This window comes from Homalodisca vitripennis, chromosome 6 (genome assembly GCF_021130785.1).
Source record: "Homalodisca vitripennis isolate AUS2020 chromosome 6, UT_GWSS_2.1, whole genome shotgun sequence".
NCBI classification, from domain to species: domain Eukaryota; kingdom Metazoa; phylum Arthropoda; class Insecta; order Hemiptera; family Cicadellidae; genus Homalodisca; species Homalodisca vitripennis.
This window is the reverse complement of record NC_060212.1, coordinates 98,214,930-98,236,145: the sequence shown is the minus strand read 5'-3', so window position 1 is coordinate 98,236,145 and position 21,216 is coordinate 98,214,930. Positions and strand designations below refer to the sequence as shown.

General features: G+C 33.6%; 1 protein-coding gene across 2 annotated transcripts in view; it reads right to left on the bottom strand.

The window, feature by feature from the left end:
• The window catches only part of LOC124364615 (long-chain fatty acid transport protein 4), a 71,590-nt gene that overhangs the window by 22,750 nt on the left and 27,624 nt on the right, over positions 1-21,216 (bottom strand). For both annotated transcript variants that reach the window (XM_046820227.1, XM_046820228.1), the window contains 4 exons: positions 10,895-11,196; positions 8,241-8,391; positions 3,856-4,093; positions 1,619-1,847 (listed from right to left, as the gene is read on the bottom strand). In XM_046820227.1, coding sequence (XP_046676183.1) covers positions 1,619-1,847; positions 3,856-4,093; positions 8,241-8,391; positions 10,895-11,196 — 920 coding nt within the window. The remainder of the gene's footprint in view (positions 1-1,618; positions 1,848-3,855; positions 4,094-8,240; positions 8,392-10,894; positions 11,197-21,216) is intronic.

Below are 21,216 nucleotides of genomic sequence, written 5' to 3'. Positions count from 1 at the left end.
AGTGGAAGGATCGGGTGGACACATCTTAAGTAAGAGAACAGCACCATGACACAGGCAATTTCTGGAGAACAACCCGGTAGGTACATAACAGATCCTTTAGCTAACAAAAGCTGAGGTGGTGGGACGACCAAGGACCTGAGAAGATTGTGAAGAAGGAAGAGGATGCAGATGAGGAGCAGTGGGCTGGTGAGGCAAAGTACCACCTAGGGTACCAACGGCTACAGAAGTAAGTAAATACAAGTTTACTTCAATCTTCAGACATCATGATAAATCTGAATGACAAATAAAAAATAAATAGTGAAATTTATAAATTAGATAGTGCTTGTAACTACAAGAGAAAACCAGTTATTAAATGCTGTCAGGAAATTGTAATGGTAATATATATATATATATATATATATATATGGTATATATATATGGTATATATATATTACCATTACAATTTCCTGACAGCATTTAATAACTGGTTTTCTCTTGTAGTTACAAGCACTATCTAATTTATAAATTTCACTATTTTATATATATATATATATATATATATATATATATATATATATATATATATATAGGTATAAAAGAAAACAAAACACGTTTCTTCAACTCGAAATGCTTAATATTTCGTTACTTTTCAGTAACATTATCAAAAGCATGTATAAAATAAAATATAAACAAATAAAAGAATGAAGGTTATAAAAACATTACAAACAACAAAAACATATGATAACGAAACAAGTAAATTAAACATGTAACCTTTCCTAAACACAAAGATAGATAAAATGTTTGAATAATAAATTTAAATTAACTGTGTCTCAAATTTAATCCAACTGATAATTTTGATTGAAGAGCCATTATGTTTGCTTGTTCATATCTTCTTAGTACCGTAATAATTTTGTGTATTCTTTATTGTCATAATTTTGAAACCTCTTGATGCCAATTAGAGAGAAACAATTTTCAAAGATTTTATTGTGTTGCACAGCGTGTGCAGATACGGGTCTAAGTAAATTTTGATGTCGAACATCAGCATTTATATTTATTAATATATATAGTGTATATTAATGAATTCTATAACCTTCCTTTAACGCCAAGACATCTAAAAAATATATTTTTCAAGTTCAAAGCTAATTTTTATTATCAATATGCTATAAGAGGTAACGCAAAAAATATAAAACAGGGTTTTTTTAGTTAAAATTAGCATATTTACTGCAAAAATATCTAAAAACCTACTGTATTTACCGTACTGTTTATTTGATCTAAATTCAAATTCATGGTACAATCCAATAAAACTACAACATTATACAAAGTACTAATTATCAGAGCAATTTGTTATCTGAGGTTTCATAGATAACATATATTATCTGGGCAGACAATAGATATATTTGGTTATGGCTCTGTAGGATGTGCAAAACAGACAAGCAGGTGGATGGAGCTAGACATAGGGCGCCCTCCTCTCCCTGCAGCGCAATCTAGATTGTCTAAAAATACTTCCCCATCAACCATGATCAGCACAGAGTGTACGCCTGCTATTTGACAATTTAACAACTCTCTAAGAGACACAATATATATGTCAGATATAATCATGTTTGGCATTTCGGTCAAAGTCTCTTAACACCTCTATTACCTGCAATGGGTGATAACGGCGGCCTTAGGCAGTCCAGTGGTACCAGACGTGTAAATGTACAACAGCTTGTCGTTGAAGCCCACCTTAGTGCTTGGTGACGGCACCGTGGTGGCAGCATCTTTCAGCAGCACCTCTAGGTTTATCTCATTTGCACCTACACTGGAGCGGGGCTTGCTGCTCCAGTTGAAGAGTCTCACACTACCCAGCGATGATGATACTTCATTTACAGCTAGAAAAATACATCCTTTGTTTGAAGTTTGTTTTTGATAATGGAAGGAAACAGGAATTTTCTGAATATCGTTTAGTGATACAAGAAAAATCAGTAACACTACGTTTCAAGATCTGCAATCTGATCTCTTCTTCAGCTAAATAACTAACTTAACACATTTTATTAAGTGCATGTTTTAGAGTCAGTGAAGTTGACACAGAACTTGGTGGTTGTGATTCCTGACTTACGCGCGTCTCAACGCTCTGGTACGATTTGTTTATTTTAATCTAGTTTTTAATTATGTGTTAGGTTAGTTATTTACCTGAAGAAGTGATCAGATTGCAGATCTTAAAACGTAGTGTTCTGATTTTTTGTATCACTAAACGATGGCAAATGTTCGGAAAAATCCTGTTTCCTTTAGAAAATACATTTATCCGAAACAGTGTATAATGGAGCAATAGTGGATGAGTCTTTCACAGCGTATAATGGAGCAATAGTGGATGAGTCTTTCACTTAAAAGATGTTCAAAGTGGAGCTATCATTAATTTTTCTTATTTTATCACCTTTTGAACTGCAATAATAATGACTTTGCGTCTTATCTGATAAGAACAATGTTACAACTTAAAACACTTTTGTGCCTCTATTATTGGTTGTAAAACTATGGAAGATATCCCACTTTAACCCTTTTAACCCCGGCCATTAAATCAAGTCATGTGCCAGAAATCCCAAGCCATTTTCCGACAAAATGTAAGGGTTTTGTAAAAAATTCATAACTCAGTTATTTATTAAGATATTTAGGTAATTCTTTTTTTGTTTTACTTCTTTATACATGTAGCTTACGGAAATATACAAATAAAATTATTATTTTGAAAGAAAATCTTTTTACATACATATACATATATAAAAAATAAATAAAAATGAAAACATTTCAAGTTTGATCATGGAAACCATATAGATAAAAAAATATTTGACACAAAAATTCCCATTTACTTTATGATATATTTAATCCTTAATAAAAGGAAACAAAAATTATAGGCCTACCTTATTTACAAGTGGAGTAACATCAATTTTTGTAAAGCCGTGTACATTTTTCTTTTTGCCATTTCTGGGCAAGGCAATGTAACAAGACCTTTGAAATTCACAGTACTTAAAATAAACATAAAACCAAAGTTATTTCTAAAAAAAAAAAACTAAAAATGTTCATAATCTAAATTTAAAAAAAGTTTTAAAACAATATTTACATCACTACAAAATGTTTGAGCACTTGTGGTCACCAAAACAATTGGGGTCACTAATCACATCCACACCATTTGCAAATAGGTTACTAATTAGTGTATTTTCACTTACGGGAGACTTTGAACGATGTCTTTTACTCATTTTGAAATAAAAAAAATAATAAACTAAACTTTAACTGCCGTACTTTACACTGCTTTAACCTAAAACTGTGAAGAAAACGGAATATTCACAACCACGTGATATACAGCTGTCTGCAACAAGCGTGAGCAGTCAGTCGAGACAAACTGCAATTGCTCAGTCACAGACTGACAAAATACGAAGTCAAACCATTACAAACTAATATATTTCGATGCAAAATATCTTTGTGCACAAGTCTGTGAAATTTCAAAGCATTTGATGAAATAGGTGGCCAGTAAAGTAATAAAAAGTGCACGTCCGCACTATACGGACGTCGGGAGTTTACGACATTTTTACGACGTCCGTACTATACGGACGTCGGGGTTAAAAGGGTTAAAAATATGATTAATACACATGTAAGTGCTTTATAGTTCTTATAATGTGTTTACATATTTTATCGATAGAGTTCAAAAGTTTTGTGGATTTTATTTAGTACAGATGGCTCTTAATGTATCAAAGTGAAAAGGAATCCTAAAACAATCCATTAAATCACACAATTTCCTATATTCTATAGTATTTTTGTTAAATACTGAAATTATTCTCCTAACTTTTTGCAATGGACCCACAACCACACAATCCATGTTTGTACTTCAAACTGTGTTGCCTGTTGCCTTACCTTCAGAGTATAAGGATGAGTAAATGAAAGCCTTGCTGCTGGCAACACTTATGGAGTGAGCCAGAGATGACTGCCGCAAGTTAGTGTTTATTAGAGCCGTAACAACTCCAAGTTTGGACAGTCCAAGCCAAAAACACAAAAACTCTGGTCGATTGTCCATCATTAAGGCAACTGCATCACCGTTTTTCAGTCCTTGAGCTTTGAAAACGTTGGCGACTCTATTGCTGAACTCGTCAACCTTTAAAATAATATAAAGGTACCAGTAACATAAAAGATACCATGTATCACAAGGACCTGTTTTAAAAAAACAAAAAGGATTTTCTGTTTTCTTCACATTTTAAAGCACCAGTAAATTATAGCTTTTAGTGACGAAAAAAGAATCTTAACAAAGAAACAGCTCCTTTAATCCAAGAACTCTCTTTAAGGTTTTTAAAAAACCATTAATATTATAAATATTTTATGACAAACCTTTTTTAATTATAAAAACAAGTCATAGCAATAAAATTATGCAGTTTTAAGAAATAGAACAATTTCAATAGTTAAGGATAGACTAATTCATGTAAATGATATATAACTTTTTATGTACACTTTAATACTTCCAAAACTTTTGAAAGGAATTGAAAGTTCTTACCCTAGATGTTATGAACGAAATCTACAGTATTCAGCCACTGAACTACACTACATGATGAGTTACTCAATCAATCTAATTTTTAGATTTGTCAAGAATATAAATGGCATCAAATTTGTTATGTATAAAGTATAAGTTCTGTTACTGAAGTGTTATTTATCAGGAATTATTAGTCCAATCATCACTTGGATTTACTATAAACTCCTAAGTTGTATGCAGGTCTCGAGAAGCCATTTCTTGAGCTCTTCTTGCTGTCTTTTTCTAGTTAGGGTTTAAATGTTGGTTGGGAGGAGGGTTCGTAATTTTTGTCTGGCATAAGAATGTATCCTTTTTTGACAGTGTTGATTGGTGTTTTAGGAGGATATACCGATCACCTTGTAGAGTTTTATAATGGTGGATGGCTCTTTCTCGAAGAGGGGACAGTTTGTTCATGTACAGGATAACCTCCTGAGCGTACAGAGTGTTTACGGTCAATATTTCTATTTTATATGTGACACTACAAGAGTACACTAAGCAGTTTTAGCTGCTTCTAGTCCACTAATTGTCACACTGCATAGACAACTGTGTTTATTTTCACAGACATAATCAGTATGTGTGTTCCATAACAAATCCTTGTCTGTTGTTAGCCCCGAGAATTTTAGAATTAAAGAAACATACCAAGATGCTAATTTATTTCTATCTTCTAATGTTCTAGAAAGAGCCTCAAGCTATATTCAAAGGTTTTTCAAATAACGTTAAAGCTTGTGAAAGGCCCTCTGTTGTCTAAGCTACAACCAATTACCTAAGCGTTTTGTTATCTCACGGATAAATCAATTTATGAGAGTGACAGGGATATTTTAAAAATTAAGTTTGGTTTGTATCACATATGCAATATCATTAAATAATAATTGTTCACTCATCAAACAATTTCATTGGAGCCTATTGACCAATTTAAGTAAAATAAGTGCACATTAAACAATATGAAACATCTTCTATAATGCCAAAATTGACCCAAACTCCTGAGATATTCTGCAAAAGTTTGTAATTTCAAATGGTATTTATTGGTCCTTACAAAAATATAAAACATTTATATCCTTTAATTCTTTCGTTACCAAAATTCTTCTTTGTAGCGTGAGAGCTGTTGAACCATAACTGTTGAAATATGTTGTAAATATATTATATGGTACAAACAGCAATTACTTCTTCTCTTATTTGTGTATTCCACTGCAAGTTTCAATAATAATTTGTTTTGTCTTTCATATAACAAAAGACTATGTTTTAAAAAATATATGCACATCAGAATGCTCTTTTCTAAAATTTGCTACTAGAAGAGAGGATTTGAATGACCTTGACTCTCCTTCTGATGAACATTAAATTACAGACTAGAGAATGACAGAATAAAATGGCAAAGATGTACACCCTTTTTTATTTATCGGAGGAGAGATGTGGATTAAACCAAAGAACAACATACAACATGTACAGCGACCAACAACCATGTCATTGTCTGTTTCTTTGTATGCACGAGACAAGATAGATACGGTCATGACCCTTAGACCCCACCATTAAGTCTCAGCCAACTAGAGGTATGCTGCACTACCAAACAGTCAACACGCCGAACAGGCACAGAGCTTGACTCATGCACATTCATAATATCTGACATTGGCTCACTAAAAGAATATGCTATGCAAAGTTTTTAAATCTGAAAACCCCATTTTTGTATTTAATAGATTTCAAAAACATTTATGGTTATGGCATTCATTGCAAATTAAAAATCAAGACTGTCCGAAACCCACATATAAAATTTCAAATGAAACTAGGACCACCATAATGAGAGTGTTTTAAATAGGCGTGAGGCAATATGATTGACAGCGACGACGCACTGCACCTGAACCTTGGTTCATGGTTGACCTTGATTATTTTCTTGCTTTTTGTATGTCTCACACGTGCAGAACAGGTCTTACACATCTAAATTAGTAAGTGGTATTATTATAAAATGTATGGCAGGATGTATGGATTTGATGTTGATTTTTTTTTTTTGTAACTGCCAACATTTTCTATACCTAAAAGATATAAACTGTATGTTTAAAATAAGAAATCTCATACAACTCAGTGACCAAAAATAAAGTTGAAAATGCGTCTATAGTTTACCAATATTCTTATGATATAGATTGTAACTGTAACTATCAGAAACCTTTGAAATAAGATAAAAAGTTAATAGCTCTTTTAAATATTTGTTTTAATATGAACGGAATGTTATAACAAATATTTTTGGAACTGTTCAGATGTTATCATATCATAGTTAGGACATTCAGAATGAAATCATTGAATGGTATAATATGTGGATGGGTAATACAACACATGGTCCTTTTCCGTTAATTCACCACCAGAGGTATTAATTGTGGAAAATACATTACGTAATTAAACAGAAAGGAGAAAAAAACACGACATAAGGAACTCAAGATATATTTATATTGTTGTTATGAAATCTTTATGAAACACTTAGTTACAGTGAAAAACTTAAACCACACTTGTACAAACGGATGTAAATTAAAGACACACCATATTTAAAATTTGTCTATGATTATTGGGTGGCATGAAGTGGGAGATGTGCTCCAACATTTTTTCAAAAAGGTCCATGTTTCGGGTCCATATTTTTTGCACCACATATACTCGCGAAGTAGCTTTGTAACATTGGAAGAAATGTACCCCACTGCCTCTTATTGCGCGATTTAACTTTAGACCACATATTTTCAACTGTATTAGCGTGGGCAAAAGTCTCAGAGTAAACAAAATTGATTGAGTGGTTGACCGTCACGTGATGGTAATTAGCTTCAAGTCCGTTGTAGGCACGCCATTGATCAGTTATAATAGTTGTTCCCGGAGCGACATTTTCAATAATGATGGGCAATAAAGTTCAAGCTGTTCTCTTAGAGACAGGCACAAGAAAACATTCCTTTGTTTCCCTACAAATCCCACCCAAAACCCACTGATTCGGAAACAACCTATCTCTGTTATACTTTCTTTTACTGAAGCAACTTTCATCAATCTCAACGGTAGTATTAGGACCCCCAATAATTACATTGTTGGTCATTAAAGTATACTCACAGACCTCCAGCATATACATGTTCCAATCTACAACTGTGTTATGGTTCATGTGTAGTTCGTCTTCACAAAACTTCACAGAAGTGTATTCCTTGCTCCAACAATATATTATCGTTTTGTACTCAAGACGAGATCCTGTTAAAGAAGTATCCGCTCGTACAGGTTTGTATTCCAGACACTCGCGTTTGGAACACGACCAACGGTCTTGAATGTCACTGAGCCATAATGTCATGTCATGTTTATTAGTACACAACCTCGGGTTGTGCAAATCACCTCTCAATTACAAAAACCGCACTGCCTTTTCTTTACTGTCACACTCACTAGCAAGCCGTAACATATTCATACTTGCAGAGAAACAGTGATTGACTAGACTGGCCACCAGGCGCAAGGTTGCTTATCTTTATCGCTAAGCGATAAGATAAGGCTTGCATGCTTCTTAGAGGATAAAAAAGAACCGGAATGAACATTCCAAAGTGCGTTTTTAATAACATTTCCGTAACCGTATTTAATATTGTTAGTGGTGGTGAATAAACGGAAACTCAACGACAGGAGTGGTGGTGAATTAAGGGAAAAGAGCCCAACACATTTGCAGATAAATGGCAGTCTAGGTACAAAAACTTAGTTGGTATTTCTCTATTGTAAATACCATAAAATATTCACAATAATTTAATCTTACCTGAGCAAAAGTCCATTCTTTGTCTTCAAATATGAAGCATATATCATTTGGTCTTTTTTCAACATGTTGAGCAAATACTTCACCTATACTCATATCTTTTTTCTTTAGATTTCTTACACTCCATAGGAATCTTAAATACCTCTGCAAGGCACTGTAAAAAATAAATAAATTAAGTTACACAATTATTGTTCAAAATATCATACACTGTACATACAAGGCATTTCTAAAATATGGTAGAGTTTTTCCATTCACAACGGTTGTACAGATGTGGACTACTAACGGCACGGCACGTGCCATGTTTATTACATTGATGTTTCCTAATTCATACAATGATCTTCTGACCGACAATGACATATAGTTTTTATTTCTCTGTTAGCCCCTATTCCATATTTTCTTTGTATAAAATAAACCAATAAAAGCCCAACCTCATTTTTTTATTTGTTCCCATATTGTTTCTGACGTGTGATTGGGTTTTAGTAATGGCCACTGGTCAACATGCAGTTGTTGGTCATTAAGCCCAGACCTATTGTTACCTGTACTCTTTAGATCAGTTTTAATAACTTAGTGTTGTGTTTTAGACATAACTTAGTTGTGATTCCTGATGTTTGCGAGTCGCAATGCATGAATACTGTTTGTTTATTTGGTATTATCCGGAAACCACTATTTTTGGTAGTTACCAGGGACCAAATAATTACTTTATTAGAAAGAACAGACTTTATTTGACTTACTGTGAAAATTAGATCTCACTATGATGATCAGTTCTTGTATCCTGTCTACCAAAAGGAAGCAATGTCGGCGAGAAGGTAATGTTTAACTTTAGTACTACTAGGTAAATCTTAAGCTCAGCGACTACCGCTCCGATCGCCGTAATTTTTTGCATTCTAACACAGGTTAACGTAATTTCACAGAAAAAAATAGTCCCGATTATCGCCGTAGCCGTTTACTCCCCCCCCCAAAAAAAATTTTTGGAAAAGATAAAATTTAAAAAACCTGACTGACAGTGCATTTATTCGTTTTTTTTCGGTGTTATTAGTTCGTAGGGCACGTAATTTCACCAAAAAAAGTAGTCCCGATTATCACCGTAGCCGTTTACTCCCCCCCCCCCAAAAAATTTTGGAAAAAATAAAATTTGAAAAACCTGACTGACATTGCATTTATTCGTTTTTTTTGTCTTATTAGTTCGTAGGGCAGTAGTCCAGGTACTACTTCTAGTATAAACTCGTCTTATCAGTGATAAACGCGCGCCCCTTACATTTTGCCTGTAATGAAACCTGCGTTAGTTCTGTCTGAGTTTTGTATGTGTAAGCAGTCATGGCGTGATCTGGGCTTGGACTTTGCAAGCTCGAGTTAATTTTTTTTATAAAAGAGCAAGCAGCGCGAAGCGCTGCGCAGCGGGCAAGCATCGCGTGATCTGAGTTTTGAATAGGCAAGCTAAGGTCTATTTAGCGTGTGACAAGAACCATCGCACGCCATGTCAATAACTTCACTAATTATTCCTTGTCCATGTGGGTTTCTTTGTTTACGTCTGGCGGTCAATCGAAGCCGTCCTATAGGTCACGTGACCCGCCCGGCCAATCGGAAACTTTCCTGTTTGTCACGTGACTACTGTCAACTCATCAAAACGACCATGGTCGGCCATTGTTTTAAGTTTGATAGTCGAAAATCTTGTTATTTATGTGTTTTGTATTGCCAACATTTTACTGCCGAAAAGCTGGTTTTTATGCGTTAGCGATAATCAGGACTATTTTTTTCGGTGAAATTACGTTAACCTGTGTTAGTACGAAAAACCTTACGGCGATCGGAGCGGTAGTCGCTGATCTTAATATTTACCCTAATAACATATTTACGATAACCTATTCTAAACCTATACTACTAATATAGCCTAATAACAAAATAAGAACCAATCATTATAATGACGTAATTTTCACAGCAAGTCAAACAAAGTCTGTTCTTTCTAATAATGTACTTTTATACGTCCTGATGAACAAAACTCTTCTAAAAATAGTGGCCTCCGTATAATATCAAGTACCATTTATTTAACCTAGATTACATTATATGTGGTAGGTTAGTTATCCACCTGTGGAAGAGATCAGATTGCAGATCTCAAACACATAGCCTAGTGTTAGGCTTACTGATTTCTTATAGCACTCAGGGGGAAATTCCTGAAAAATCCTTTATCTTTACAATCCTTCAATCGTGAAAACCACCGATACTTAACAATCCATTTATTTTCTTCCAGCCTGGTTTAATAAGATAAACTGGCTAAGCCTATTTTATTTTCTTCCTTTCCTAAATTTAACCAATTTTTATTGTAGAGGGTACATAGGCTATATAAAAGTAAACAACTTTAGATTCAAAATAACAAGAATTAGTTTAATTTTCTTCAAAAATGGATGCTAATATATTTTAAAATCTAGTTTAAGCCATACTACTATTTTTAATGTGCTTGAAAACTTGCAAATTCTTCAAATAATGTTCTACAACTAATTAATACAAAAATAATTATTAGCTGCTAACATGTATGGTTGTGAAATAAATTCCTTGGGATGAATAATTCAGAATTTTTGAAATATTTTAATTGCTGCATTTGAACTTTCTCTATAGGTATGTATAAATAGCTTAATTTAACCAATGATAAAGAATGTTTTACTTACGTTAAATCCCTTGGAAGGGTCTTGTAAAGAACTATTAGCCATTTGTATCCTCCTCCTGCAGCCAAAAAGGCTACGATGGCTACAATTATTATTTCTATCACAATCATCCAACCCAAGAAGTACCATAAAGTCGAAATTACTAATGCAGCCAAAACAACCAGAGCAACTCTCTTCAAAACAACTGTAAGGACGTGACGCACAGGCTTGCCAGCTGAGCTGTTTATATCTTCACAGTTATTTAACTTTTTAACGCCGCAGCCTTTGTAATCCTCTATCCCCTTCTCGACGTCACAGCTCTGAAACTATAATAATATTATTTAAATCTCATACATTCCATGTAATTATAAACCAGTACTTATATATAAATATGTAAATCTAAACCGAAATCCGTATCGAATAACAAAATATATAATAACATTACTCATTGTCAGTATTAACACAACCTTTGAGGCATCTCTAAATTTTACTTATTTATTTATTACATCAAACGGACATTCCCTTTTTACATGATAAAATATTAAATTTTGTAACACGAAATGCTTAATAAGATATATTAATAAACCAAGATAAGTTGTTCTGAGATATACGAAGAATAACAATCATAATATACAACAAATTGTAAAATGCATTAGGCTACCAAAAGTGGATCTTGGAGATATTACTAATAAAGTGGACAATAAAACTAAATTATGTAAAAGCAAAGGCATGTAACAAAAACAAAATTTGAAACAAGTAACTAAACAAGTACGAAGATTCACAGGGATACCTATGTACAATGAATTTTAAAGATAGGGTAATCAATAAGTTTGTGAAAATGATATTAAAACATACGTGAATGAATATGAATAAAATATGTACGGTATAACTTTTAACAGTAATGTTTTTTATCCAGATCATAATGGAAATAGAGCGCCAAATTGAAGAATTAGCTTTGACAACTATTCAACAAGTTAAAGTGAACATTCAGACGAATAATTATGAACAGCTCTTTTGACACTTAATCTAATAGGGAGTTTTGAACCAAGAGGAACACGTTAACTTAATTTTCAAGAGTATGGGCTCTTTCCATCAAGTATTATTACACAGACGGAGGACGAACGGACAGGCCCGGGGGTCCTTAATAAAGAAAAAATTTATAATAAATTATATTTTTCATTTTCAGTATCTGCATATGTATTATTATATCAGGTAGGCCTACAGTACGTAATGTAAAATATTTAACTATACACAAGAAAACTATTTCAAAAGTAAAGTACGAGTACGTCATGGAATCAAAGACACGAAAGAAAAGCTGTGAACATTTTTTATACAAATAGTACACTTCTTACATACCGTAACTAAATCCTTCCAGGGTTAAAAACTGCTAATGTAGACCTTAGCCTACATTATGGAAATCTATATTATGTTTTTACAAGGTATAGTTTACTGACACTTTTCTTGTGGCCAGTCACTCTTCCATTTCGTTCTGACCAACAATAAAAATAATTGGTGCACTGTTGCTATTTTTATAAAATCGGAAAATTACACCATAAACACATCATTATTTCGAAATATAAACATCATTTGTGTTTAATTTTTTCAGTTGACTGTGGTTTTGTTTTAACAAAACGGAAGCAAACCAAATGTTTCAACTGTAAATACTGGTGGGATAACCTAAATTGGTAAACCAACAGCGAACCTTTTCGTTTAAAATTATTTGTTTTGGATAAAAAATTAAGAAATATTAAAACGTCTTTTATCTGCGAATAAAAGACTATATCTGACCAGAAAAATTATTACCTAATCATTTCCTAATTATAATTAGCTGAGCGTTACGAAGCTTATCACTTGAGGGTTTAGAAAAAGATAATTTCTGCCTGTTTGTATGTCTTTCTATCTGTCTGTCTGAATATTGTGAAGAAACAGAAGTGAAATCGTTCAGTCTTCTAGGTGGTAGGCTTCCCGATGCTACATCAAATAAAAGGAAAGCAATATTTTATATACTTCAAAAGCTTCATTTACAAGTCTCAAGGTCAAACTGTATTAGTTGCTTAGAAGTTAAAGTGTAGATGTATGATTTTCGTTGTGAAATTGTTTGGTACAAATCAGTAATCCTTTTTTAGTTGCACTTCCTGCATTATCAAATTGTAATAACAATATTCTGGCTAACAATGGATGACAGGCAGCCATTGTACGAATTAAGAAGGGACAATTAAGGCGTGTCGCTAAATTATGAAGGACAAGGCACATTACATTATCCTATCAAGTTTATAATGCGATATAAATAATTAATAGGTAATGAGTTTTATAAGATGTGTTTCACATTTTACAACAATGCTCTTCCTTGGAGAAAACTGTTTTCTTTAGCTATCAGTATATTAGGTCTGTGAAAAGCACTTCGAATTTACCTAACTTTAATAACATCACACCACCAGTAATGTCCATTCAACAACAGCAGAAATCCTCTTTGTCAAGCACTACATTCTTAATCCTTTAGAATAGATAAATTCAAAACGTTACATATATTATCCCACAGATAGTTAATTTCGGAAAAGATGCTCGTCTTGGTTTGTTACGAAATTCCGGACGATCCAATTATTCATAACTAAGCGTTCCATCCCCTGTAGTGAAAAATTACAACACATACGTCCACACACACACACATAGCTGTGTATTTAAGCCATGAATGCGGCTTTTTCAAGGAGGGTACTTAAAAACATTTAAAACATTAATACCATTTCTGGAAATCAGTATTTATTATTTAAAATGTCAGATGTAGTATATTGTCTGTTTGAAAAATATACATAACTTAATAGGCCAAATTACAACTAAAAATCTAGTTCCGATAAAAAATGTTCAACCTATGAAGGATACCTAGGCCATCAAAAGAACTGAACTTATTTGTATAGTCGAACCCACCTCTGTGTAGAAGGCTATCATGCGGTTTGCTAGTACCAGAAGAATTAGCGTTTACTGATGTTTACAGCACACATAAGGTCTACCTACACTAAACACTGTAATGGTGTTATCCTACAAGGCATAGACAGTATCCGCCATGCGTGGGACTAGCTTGAGGATATATGAACTACTACTGGTTATTAACCTTGTGACCAAAACGTGAACTTGACAAATGATGGTTAAGAAAGTATAACAGTTTAGCAAGTAATTTATTAGAGTGGGATGGAAATCAATTGTGAATACATTGATAATGTCTAACTCTTCAATGGCAAGTCTGATAACGTACAGTGTTCAAAAAGCATGGGGAAATATTTTTGGATATAGGTAAAATGAACAAAAAAAGTTCCTCAAACACTATAGTCTATTTTAGTAGTGAATTATTCATTTCAGTTTATTGCACGTGAGCAGTAAACGCGCATCTATTCTGTTATCATCTGTGTATAACAAACAAGGTACGGTATGTAATTATTTGTTTTTGCAAGCTATCTTTTGTGTGTATTAACAATATTTCTTTTCCAGGTAGTTTTCAGGAAATTTTGCTTGAAAACTTAAAAGACCGCAATTTTGAAACTATTAATGGTAGTATTTTATTTCAGCAGAAACTAACACTATAATACAAAGATGCAGGATTAAAACACTGTTACCTTTAAGTCATGATTGTAATTAAAAAATACAGACAGACAGACGCTAAACTAAGTGTAACATACGAGTGCCATAATGTCAGACGAATGTTTTTGTTTATTTTCACGTATTGTACCGTACCACCAAAATATTTTTGGACGCCCTGTATACATAGTAAAGTCCTCTTTATACTCAGCATGAACGGCAGTGAAAGGATTAAGGGGAGGCGGTACCCCTATCTTTGTAATGTTAACATAGGTACCATTATCTCAGAAACTAATGGACCAATCAACCTAAATTTTTTTATACAACATATATAGGTATATTTAAGCAACTACTGAGTTTTTTGGTGCTTGTATCTTAAAAAATAAATTTTTTATGATTTTTTTTTCAAACCCATATTGAAATATCAAACTTGGAATTTAGAATATTTTTTTTAGGTACCTAATTATAATAGGAGGCATCTCAAAAAAAACTCCAGTAGGTGCCAAAATACCTATAAAAATGTGTGTAAAAAGTTTCAAGTTTGATTGTCCAAGTAGTTTCTGAGAAACGTGTACCTTTGTGTGCAAAAACTGTAAAAAAGTAAATTTGCGGGAAATCGCAAAAAAAACGAATATAATGACCTATTTAGCTATGTTATATAATATTTTTACCTATATATGATATGTAATTGGTTTTTATAATTAAATGTGATCTTTATATTAATAGAATAGGCTATATATGCTTTTAATATTTAGAATTATCTATATTGGAAAATTTGTATATCAAAAGTAACGCGATGCGGGTTAGGCCTATAGTCATAACGGAGTGAAAGATAATACAAAAAAAAATTAATTAGGCTATAATTATTTCAAACATTTTTGAGTTTAGAATACATTTATAAGAGAAATAACAGAGAAAATTATGAATAGAACTTATACCCAGCCACAAATAGAGTAAACAATAACAAAATTATAGAAAAAAACATGCAATTTATTTACCGTAGCATTAGTGCATTCCTGGATCATATGCAGGCTCCTCTTCAAAATCCTCCTCAATCCTTCTTTTTAAATTCCTGGTTTTGTCTCCTTGCTTGTCTTTGAAAGTCACTTATCGCACAATTTGCTCGTCGCACTCGCTCGTAGTCAAAACTTTTCATTGCGTCAATTGTCCCTCTTGCAAGGTTTTCAATGCCTACTGCCTCTAAGCATTTTGCATTTTGCTATGTTGCCATCATAAAAGTAGAAATAGCATGTGTGTTCAATGTCACAAAATCTTTTTTTGGGCACTCTAGACCAGATGACATTATTGATGCTTTCATTGACATTTCTGCGTCTTACCGTGTAAACATTTTCGAAGAAGGTCAGGATTTGCTAAAGCCTGAAAGATTGGTTTCAAGGCTAACATTATAGCTGAAGGAATGCTGTTCTTATGAGAATATGGCTCTTTAGTGTTGCTTTGCCTTGTTGTATTTACACCATGTATTTTCTCCTGACGGGCAAAGGCCATGCTGAGGATTGTCGTCCGTCGAAAGTTTATGAAAATAATATGGCCCAAACCGCTGCCTTCATGTTCTGTAGGTTATCAGTATTTTTTCCTAATAGCATTTCCATAATAGGTTTGCAATTGATCAATTATGCCATCTGTTAGTCTATTCTTTCCACCTAGTTTGCCGCCATCAGAAAGTGTTACGCCTTTTGAGTCTCTTTTTAGTTTTCCTTAGCCTAGACCCCATTCTCTTTTGAATATGGCCTATACACTCCAGTTTCTGTATTTCCACTTCACCATAAGGTTTACTGTCTGCAATAGTTTTGAAACTATTTGTATCTCCATCACCTAAATACTCTAAGTACCTAACATTATACTTATTTACTGATCGGTGAAAAATAGCTAAGGCTCCCAGCTGACTCCATACCTCCGCTCGAGCCTTGATAATTTGCCGAACAAATAGCCTCATGTTGTTGTTTTGTCCAAACAATTACAAAATTTAGATAACACTTCTATGTCCATAACTTTTCCTGTGTCAACACTTGTACAAGTAACAATTCCGTTTAGAGAGCTAAAGCCACGCCGTTGCCAAGTGCCCATCAATACCTACTTTTAAGTCGCGTTCGTTCTTACCTAAGGTTTTATTTTCCTCAACAGCCTCATCCACAGCAGTTTTCATGGATTCATCCATTACCTGTTTAGCCTTGTCTTTTAAAAATTTATTATATCGAAACGGTTTTTTGTTGGAGGTTGCGGAAGATTCATTACGCCACATAACATTTTGCCTGCAGCCATACCTTTCCCGATAGACCTCAGTCCATACACTAGTCTAATATTTACATCAAATAGAGTCTTTTTTTTCTAAATTAATATTCCTAGAACTATTAAATTTATGTACATATTTACAATGGCAACAATAAATCTCCATCTCAAAAGCCAGGCCAAAATGTTGAGCAGCACGCACTTGTAAACCACTTTTCTTGCAATTTTTTACAAAGTGATGAACTAAAAAGTTGATCTGATAAAATTTGCATGTTAATAATTTCATTGTCATAGTTTTTTCATCACAATTAAACATCTCATACTTATCTATGTTTATTTTCTTTGAAGAGCTTGACTGAGATTGTGTTGACATTTCAGGCCTAGGGGTAGACTCATCTTTTGACATCTCATTAGGGTTAGGACTGGCTGGTTTTCTTTTCCTACCACCAACTCCTTTACGGGGTTTAAGCATAACTACTTTTTAACACGAGGCATATTTATACATAAACAATCTTGTTAGCAATAATAAATATAAATTACTAACTAACACTCACTATATCACTTCACAAAGCACCAAAACACTAAGCAAAACAATAAACAAACAGTATAAAGTCAGAAGCAGAACTCAAAGCTGATGAAAATAGAAGTTAGTTCAGGCCTGCCAACACAACAAAAGCAAATTATAGCACACAAAAATAAAAGGTCATATGTATAATAGTACATGTGTGAATAAACGCAAGCGCTGTCACAAATTTCTTCTTCCTGAAACATGATGTAAGCATATTTTAAAACTTTTTTTCTGTAGGTTTACAATTTTCAAATATACATGTATTATATATCATTGTGTGCAGAAAAAGCCGCTTAACATTTTAAAAAAATAAAAAAAAAATGTGAAAAAAATATTTTTCTGGGGTACCGCCTCCCCTTAAAACAAACATAATTTAAAAAGTAAATCTGTGAACAAATAGTGTTTTCTTTTTTGTTGGTTTCTCTAAATTTCAACATTAACCGTTTAAAACGCCCAATACCGAAGCAGGTGAGCATGTTTCAACATGTTACGCTCTAATAAGGGATACATCCTGTCAAAATAATAACAATTCACCTTCAATCCTTGGAGTTGTAAAATATTGAGTAAAAACGTCTTTTTTCTCAAGAAACGAATTACAAAGTTGTTAGCTAGAGTTCCGAAACATGTTTTTTATTTTATTTTTTTTTTATTTTTAACACGTAATTTTACAGAATCATGGCCTCACCAAGTCAACATGACTTATCGGTGAGGTTCACAATGAAACATAAAAAAGCAAGATACAAAATTCCATTACAGTTTTATGAATTGTTTCCTGTGCTTGGTTTAGTTTAAACTTTTACAGAAATTGTATGTCGCTCTTTGTGTGGCTGTGGTGCTTCTATAAATCCAGATTTTTAAATATTGGCATTTTATATAACATTATGGGGATAATACATACATTATTCAGAGTATAAATTGATATTAAATGATATAACTGGATAATTGGTTTTAAACTTCATCTAGAAGTAAGTTATAATAATACGGAATAATACTCGCATCGACAAGGATATGCGAGTGTGACCAGAATTGCCACTTCTCAAAAGCACGTCTTTGAACCATTTAAGAAAATATTTAATAAGGACTCGACAGGGTATATTTTGTAAGGTTGTACGTATGTCAGTATCGCACAATATGACCGCTAGGTTGCATGAGTGCATGAGCATCATCGTTTCCTGTTTTCTACCGTTCCTGCGATAACGCAGCGCGCTTGCCCACTTTGCTCCACTCCAAGTACCAGGAATTAGTTATCTGACCCACCTGCTCGTCTCTCCCTTTCAATCCCTCTTGCGCCACCTTAATATCATGTCGTTATCCATTCGTCTGTCGGTCTGTGACTTGCAGCTAGCTTGGTACGTATTTCCTCTTGGTCCAAGGATTCTTCCTCTATTGATTGTTGGATCAAACGTTCAAAAGGTAGTCTAGGGTCCTTCAATTTCCCGTTATATCGGTTTATTTTACCATTCACTGTACGTATTTGTTCACTGTTATTTTTAAACCTATCGGATGTACGGATGAAATCAGCTTAATGTAGCTAAAAAATATAATAATTAAGTTGTGAATGGTATAGTTTTTTATGTATGTAAAATGTTACAAATAAGTTGCATTTAACCGGCAGTCAGTAACAAATGTTTAAAAACCATCACCTTCGGACACAAATTGACAGTAACTTTTGTAAGTGTATTCTTCCTGAGTTCGATTTTGACTGAAGGTTAAAACATCGCCTAGAATACCAATTTACTGGGCTTGCGGCAATGACATTTTGAGACATGTCTAAGTACGAAATGCAAGGTACTTGAGATATATATATATATATACATTTTCCCCGAGAAAAGTGTATATACAGTGCGTTCCAAATTGTATGCACACTGAAGGGATTTTGGAAACTAGAGTTACAGCAAAGATTAATTAATAAGATGTGCGTAATGAAAAGGCCAACAAATTAATGTAGTAAAGTTGATTATTGGTTGCGTCGTTCACTCGCTGCGCTCAAAAGATTTTATCAATATTATGGAACTGTCACAGCTCTTTTATTAGTTGCTATATTGAAACGTTCTTTTACATGAAATCTGCAAGAAATCTTTTCTAGTTAGTAAATATTATAATACAAAAATTGTCAAAAACAGCAAGCAGAAGGCGTAGGGTTGGAGTACATTTTTTACTGATTTCAAAAGTACTACATATGTTGCACATTCCGTGTAGTTTTTATCAAATAAATAATAAAACCCCGTTTTGATGTGGTTGTGAAAGACATTTTTATTCTACTATAGTTGGTTAACCTGACTTGTATTTCAGTGTTGGAGTCAACTGTGTAGTAATACAAGGTCAGATTAAAATTGACTTTTTTGACATTTTTGTAACTGTTTAGAAAAATAACATGTTAGTTTTAAATTTTATCATAATTGTAGACATGTTTGTGTCACGGTGGGTATACACGAATGAATTTGACGTTGGAAATGGATTTTAGAATCCTTCCAAATTCTTTGAGACAACGCTATTTTGCTTGGTTGAATATGGTTGTAGACTATTACAACGTGAACCTTACTTTTAATTAGGGGTATGCACAGTTTGGCAACGCAGGGAGTTTACTATCCCGTCCAACCTGCCACCTGACTGGTCTGACGATGACACTACTCTGTTAATAAAAACTACACCTTTTCCAAAACTAAATTAAAATTTAATTAAAAATACTGACATTAAAGAAGATTTTCTTATGATTATGAGTAAAAAAAAATAATTTTTGTCGAACAAGTAATGATCCTAATTCTAATAGTAAATTTCAAGGTAAAATCCGTATTTAAAATAAAATTATCCTATTCAAATTATTTTCACATATTAGTTATGGTTTAAGCAAGTTTAATAATGCTAATAAACTTGAAATACTTTCGTAAAGAAAAAAATTTAAATTTATGATTCTGAAAGAGACCTTGGGCCATGCACCTGCGAACCGACAGACAGACGGACGCTCGCCAATACGGTTCAGTGTTTAGTGCCGATACCAATTCCATGTTACACAGCAGATGACAGGAATGAAAAGTAAGGGCGCGCGCACTGTTTTTATATCCCCTCAAGAAAAAGCCGTTCCTATCTGATAACAATTCTATATATCAATCTCAATTTTCGTCTTCGCCTTGAAATCCGTGGCCTTACTATACTTGGGTACGACAGCACCTCAAGTTGAAATCGGTAGTCATGCTTTGGAGGAAGAGAGCAGCCAAGCGTGCGAGGTGAACACGTTGCTGTTATCTCGCTGACTCTGGAGCCGGTAAAAAGCGAGGAAGGAAAGTCGGCCAAGCAAAGCTAGAGGCCAAAACAACGCGAGGTGCGGACGTGTGTTTCGTGCTTCTCTGCTAATCATACCCAAGGTCTGCCTGTCCGTCAGGCGGCTGTAAACTCCTTGCTCATCATCACAATCCAATGGCCAAATCCGTAGTGAACACTTACAACATACAACTCGCCAGTAAGTTAGTTGTAATACTGCCTAGAGAAATTTACCTAAAATTGTATCGTTATCTGTCTGTCTGTTAGTCTCTGCAATAACTCTTAACAGAAAGGTTCCAGAGACCTGAAACTTGGTCCCAGAGACCTGAAACTTGATAGTGTACATAGGTTCAAGGAGAACCTTAAAGTATTGATTTTGGGATAAGATTATGATAAGAATTAACGGAAGTGTTTCCACCAATTATAAAAACAATGTTTCACTGTTAGGGACCTGTCAGCCTTTCTTGAAGTCCATCTTTCTGTATCATCTGCAATAACTCTTTATAGGAATGTTTTAAAGACCTGATACTCGGTACGTAGGTTCCCCTTAGTCGAAGGAAGAACTGTATGATTTTGGGGTTAAATTGCAAAGTGCAGTCCGTCTGACCGATAACTCTTTAGTTACGTTCTATCAATTTATTCGATGTTTCGGTGTATTAATTTATTTTGTATTATTATTTTATATTATTTACTAGTTTTATTAATA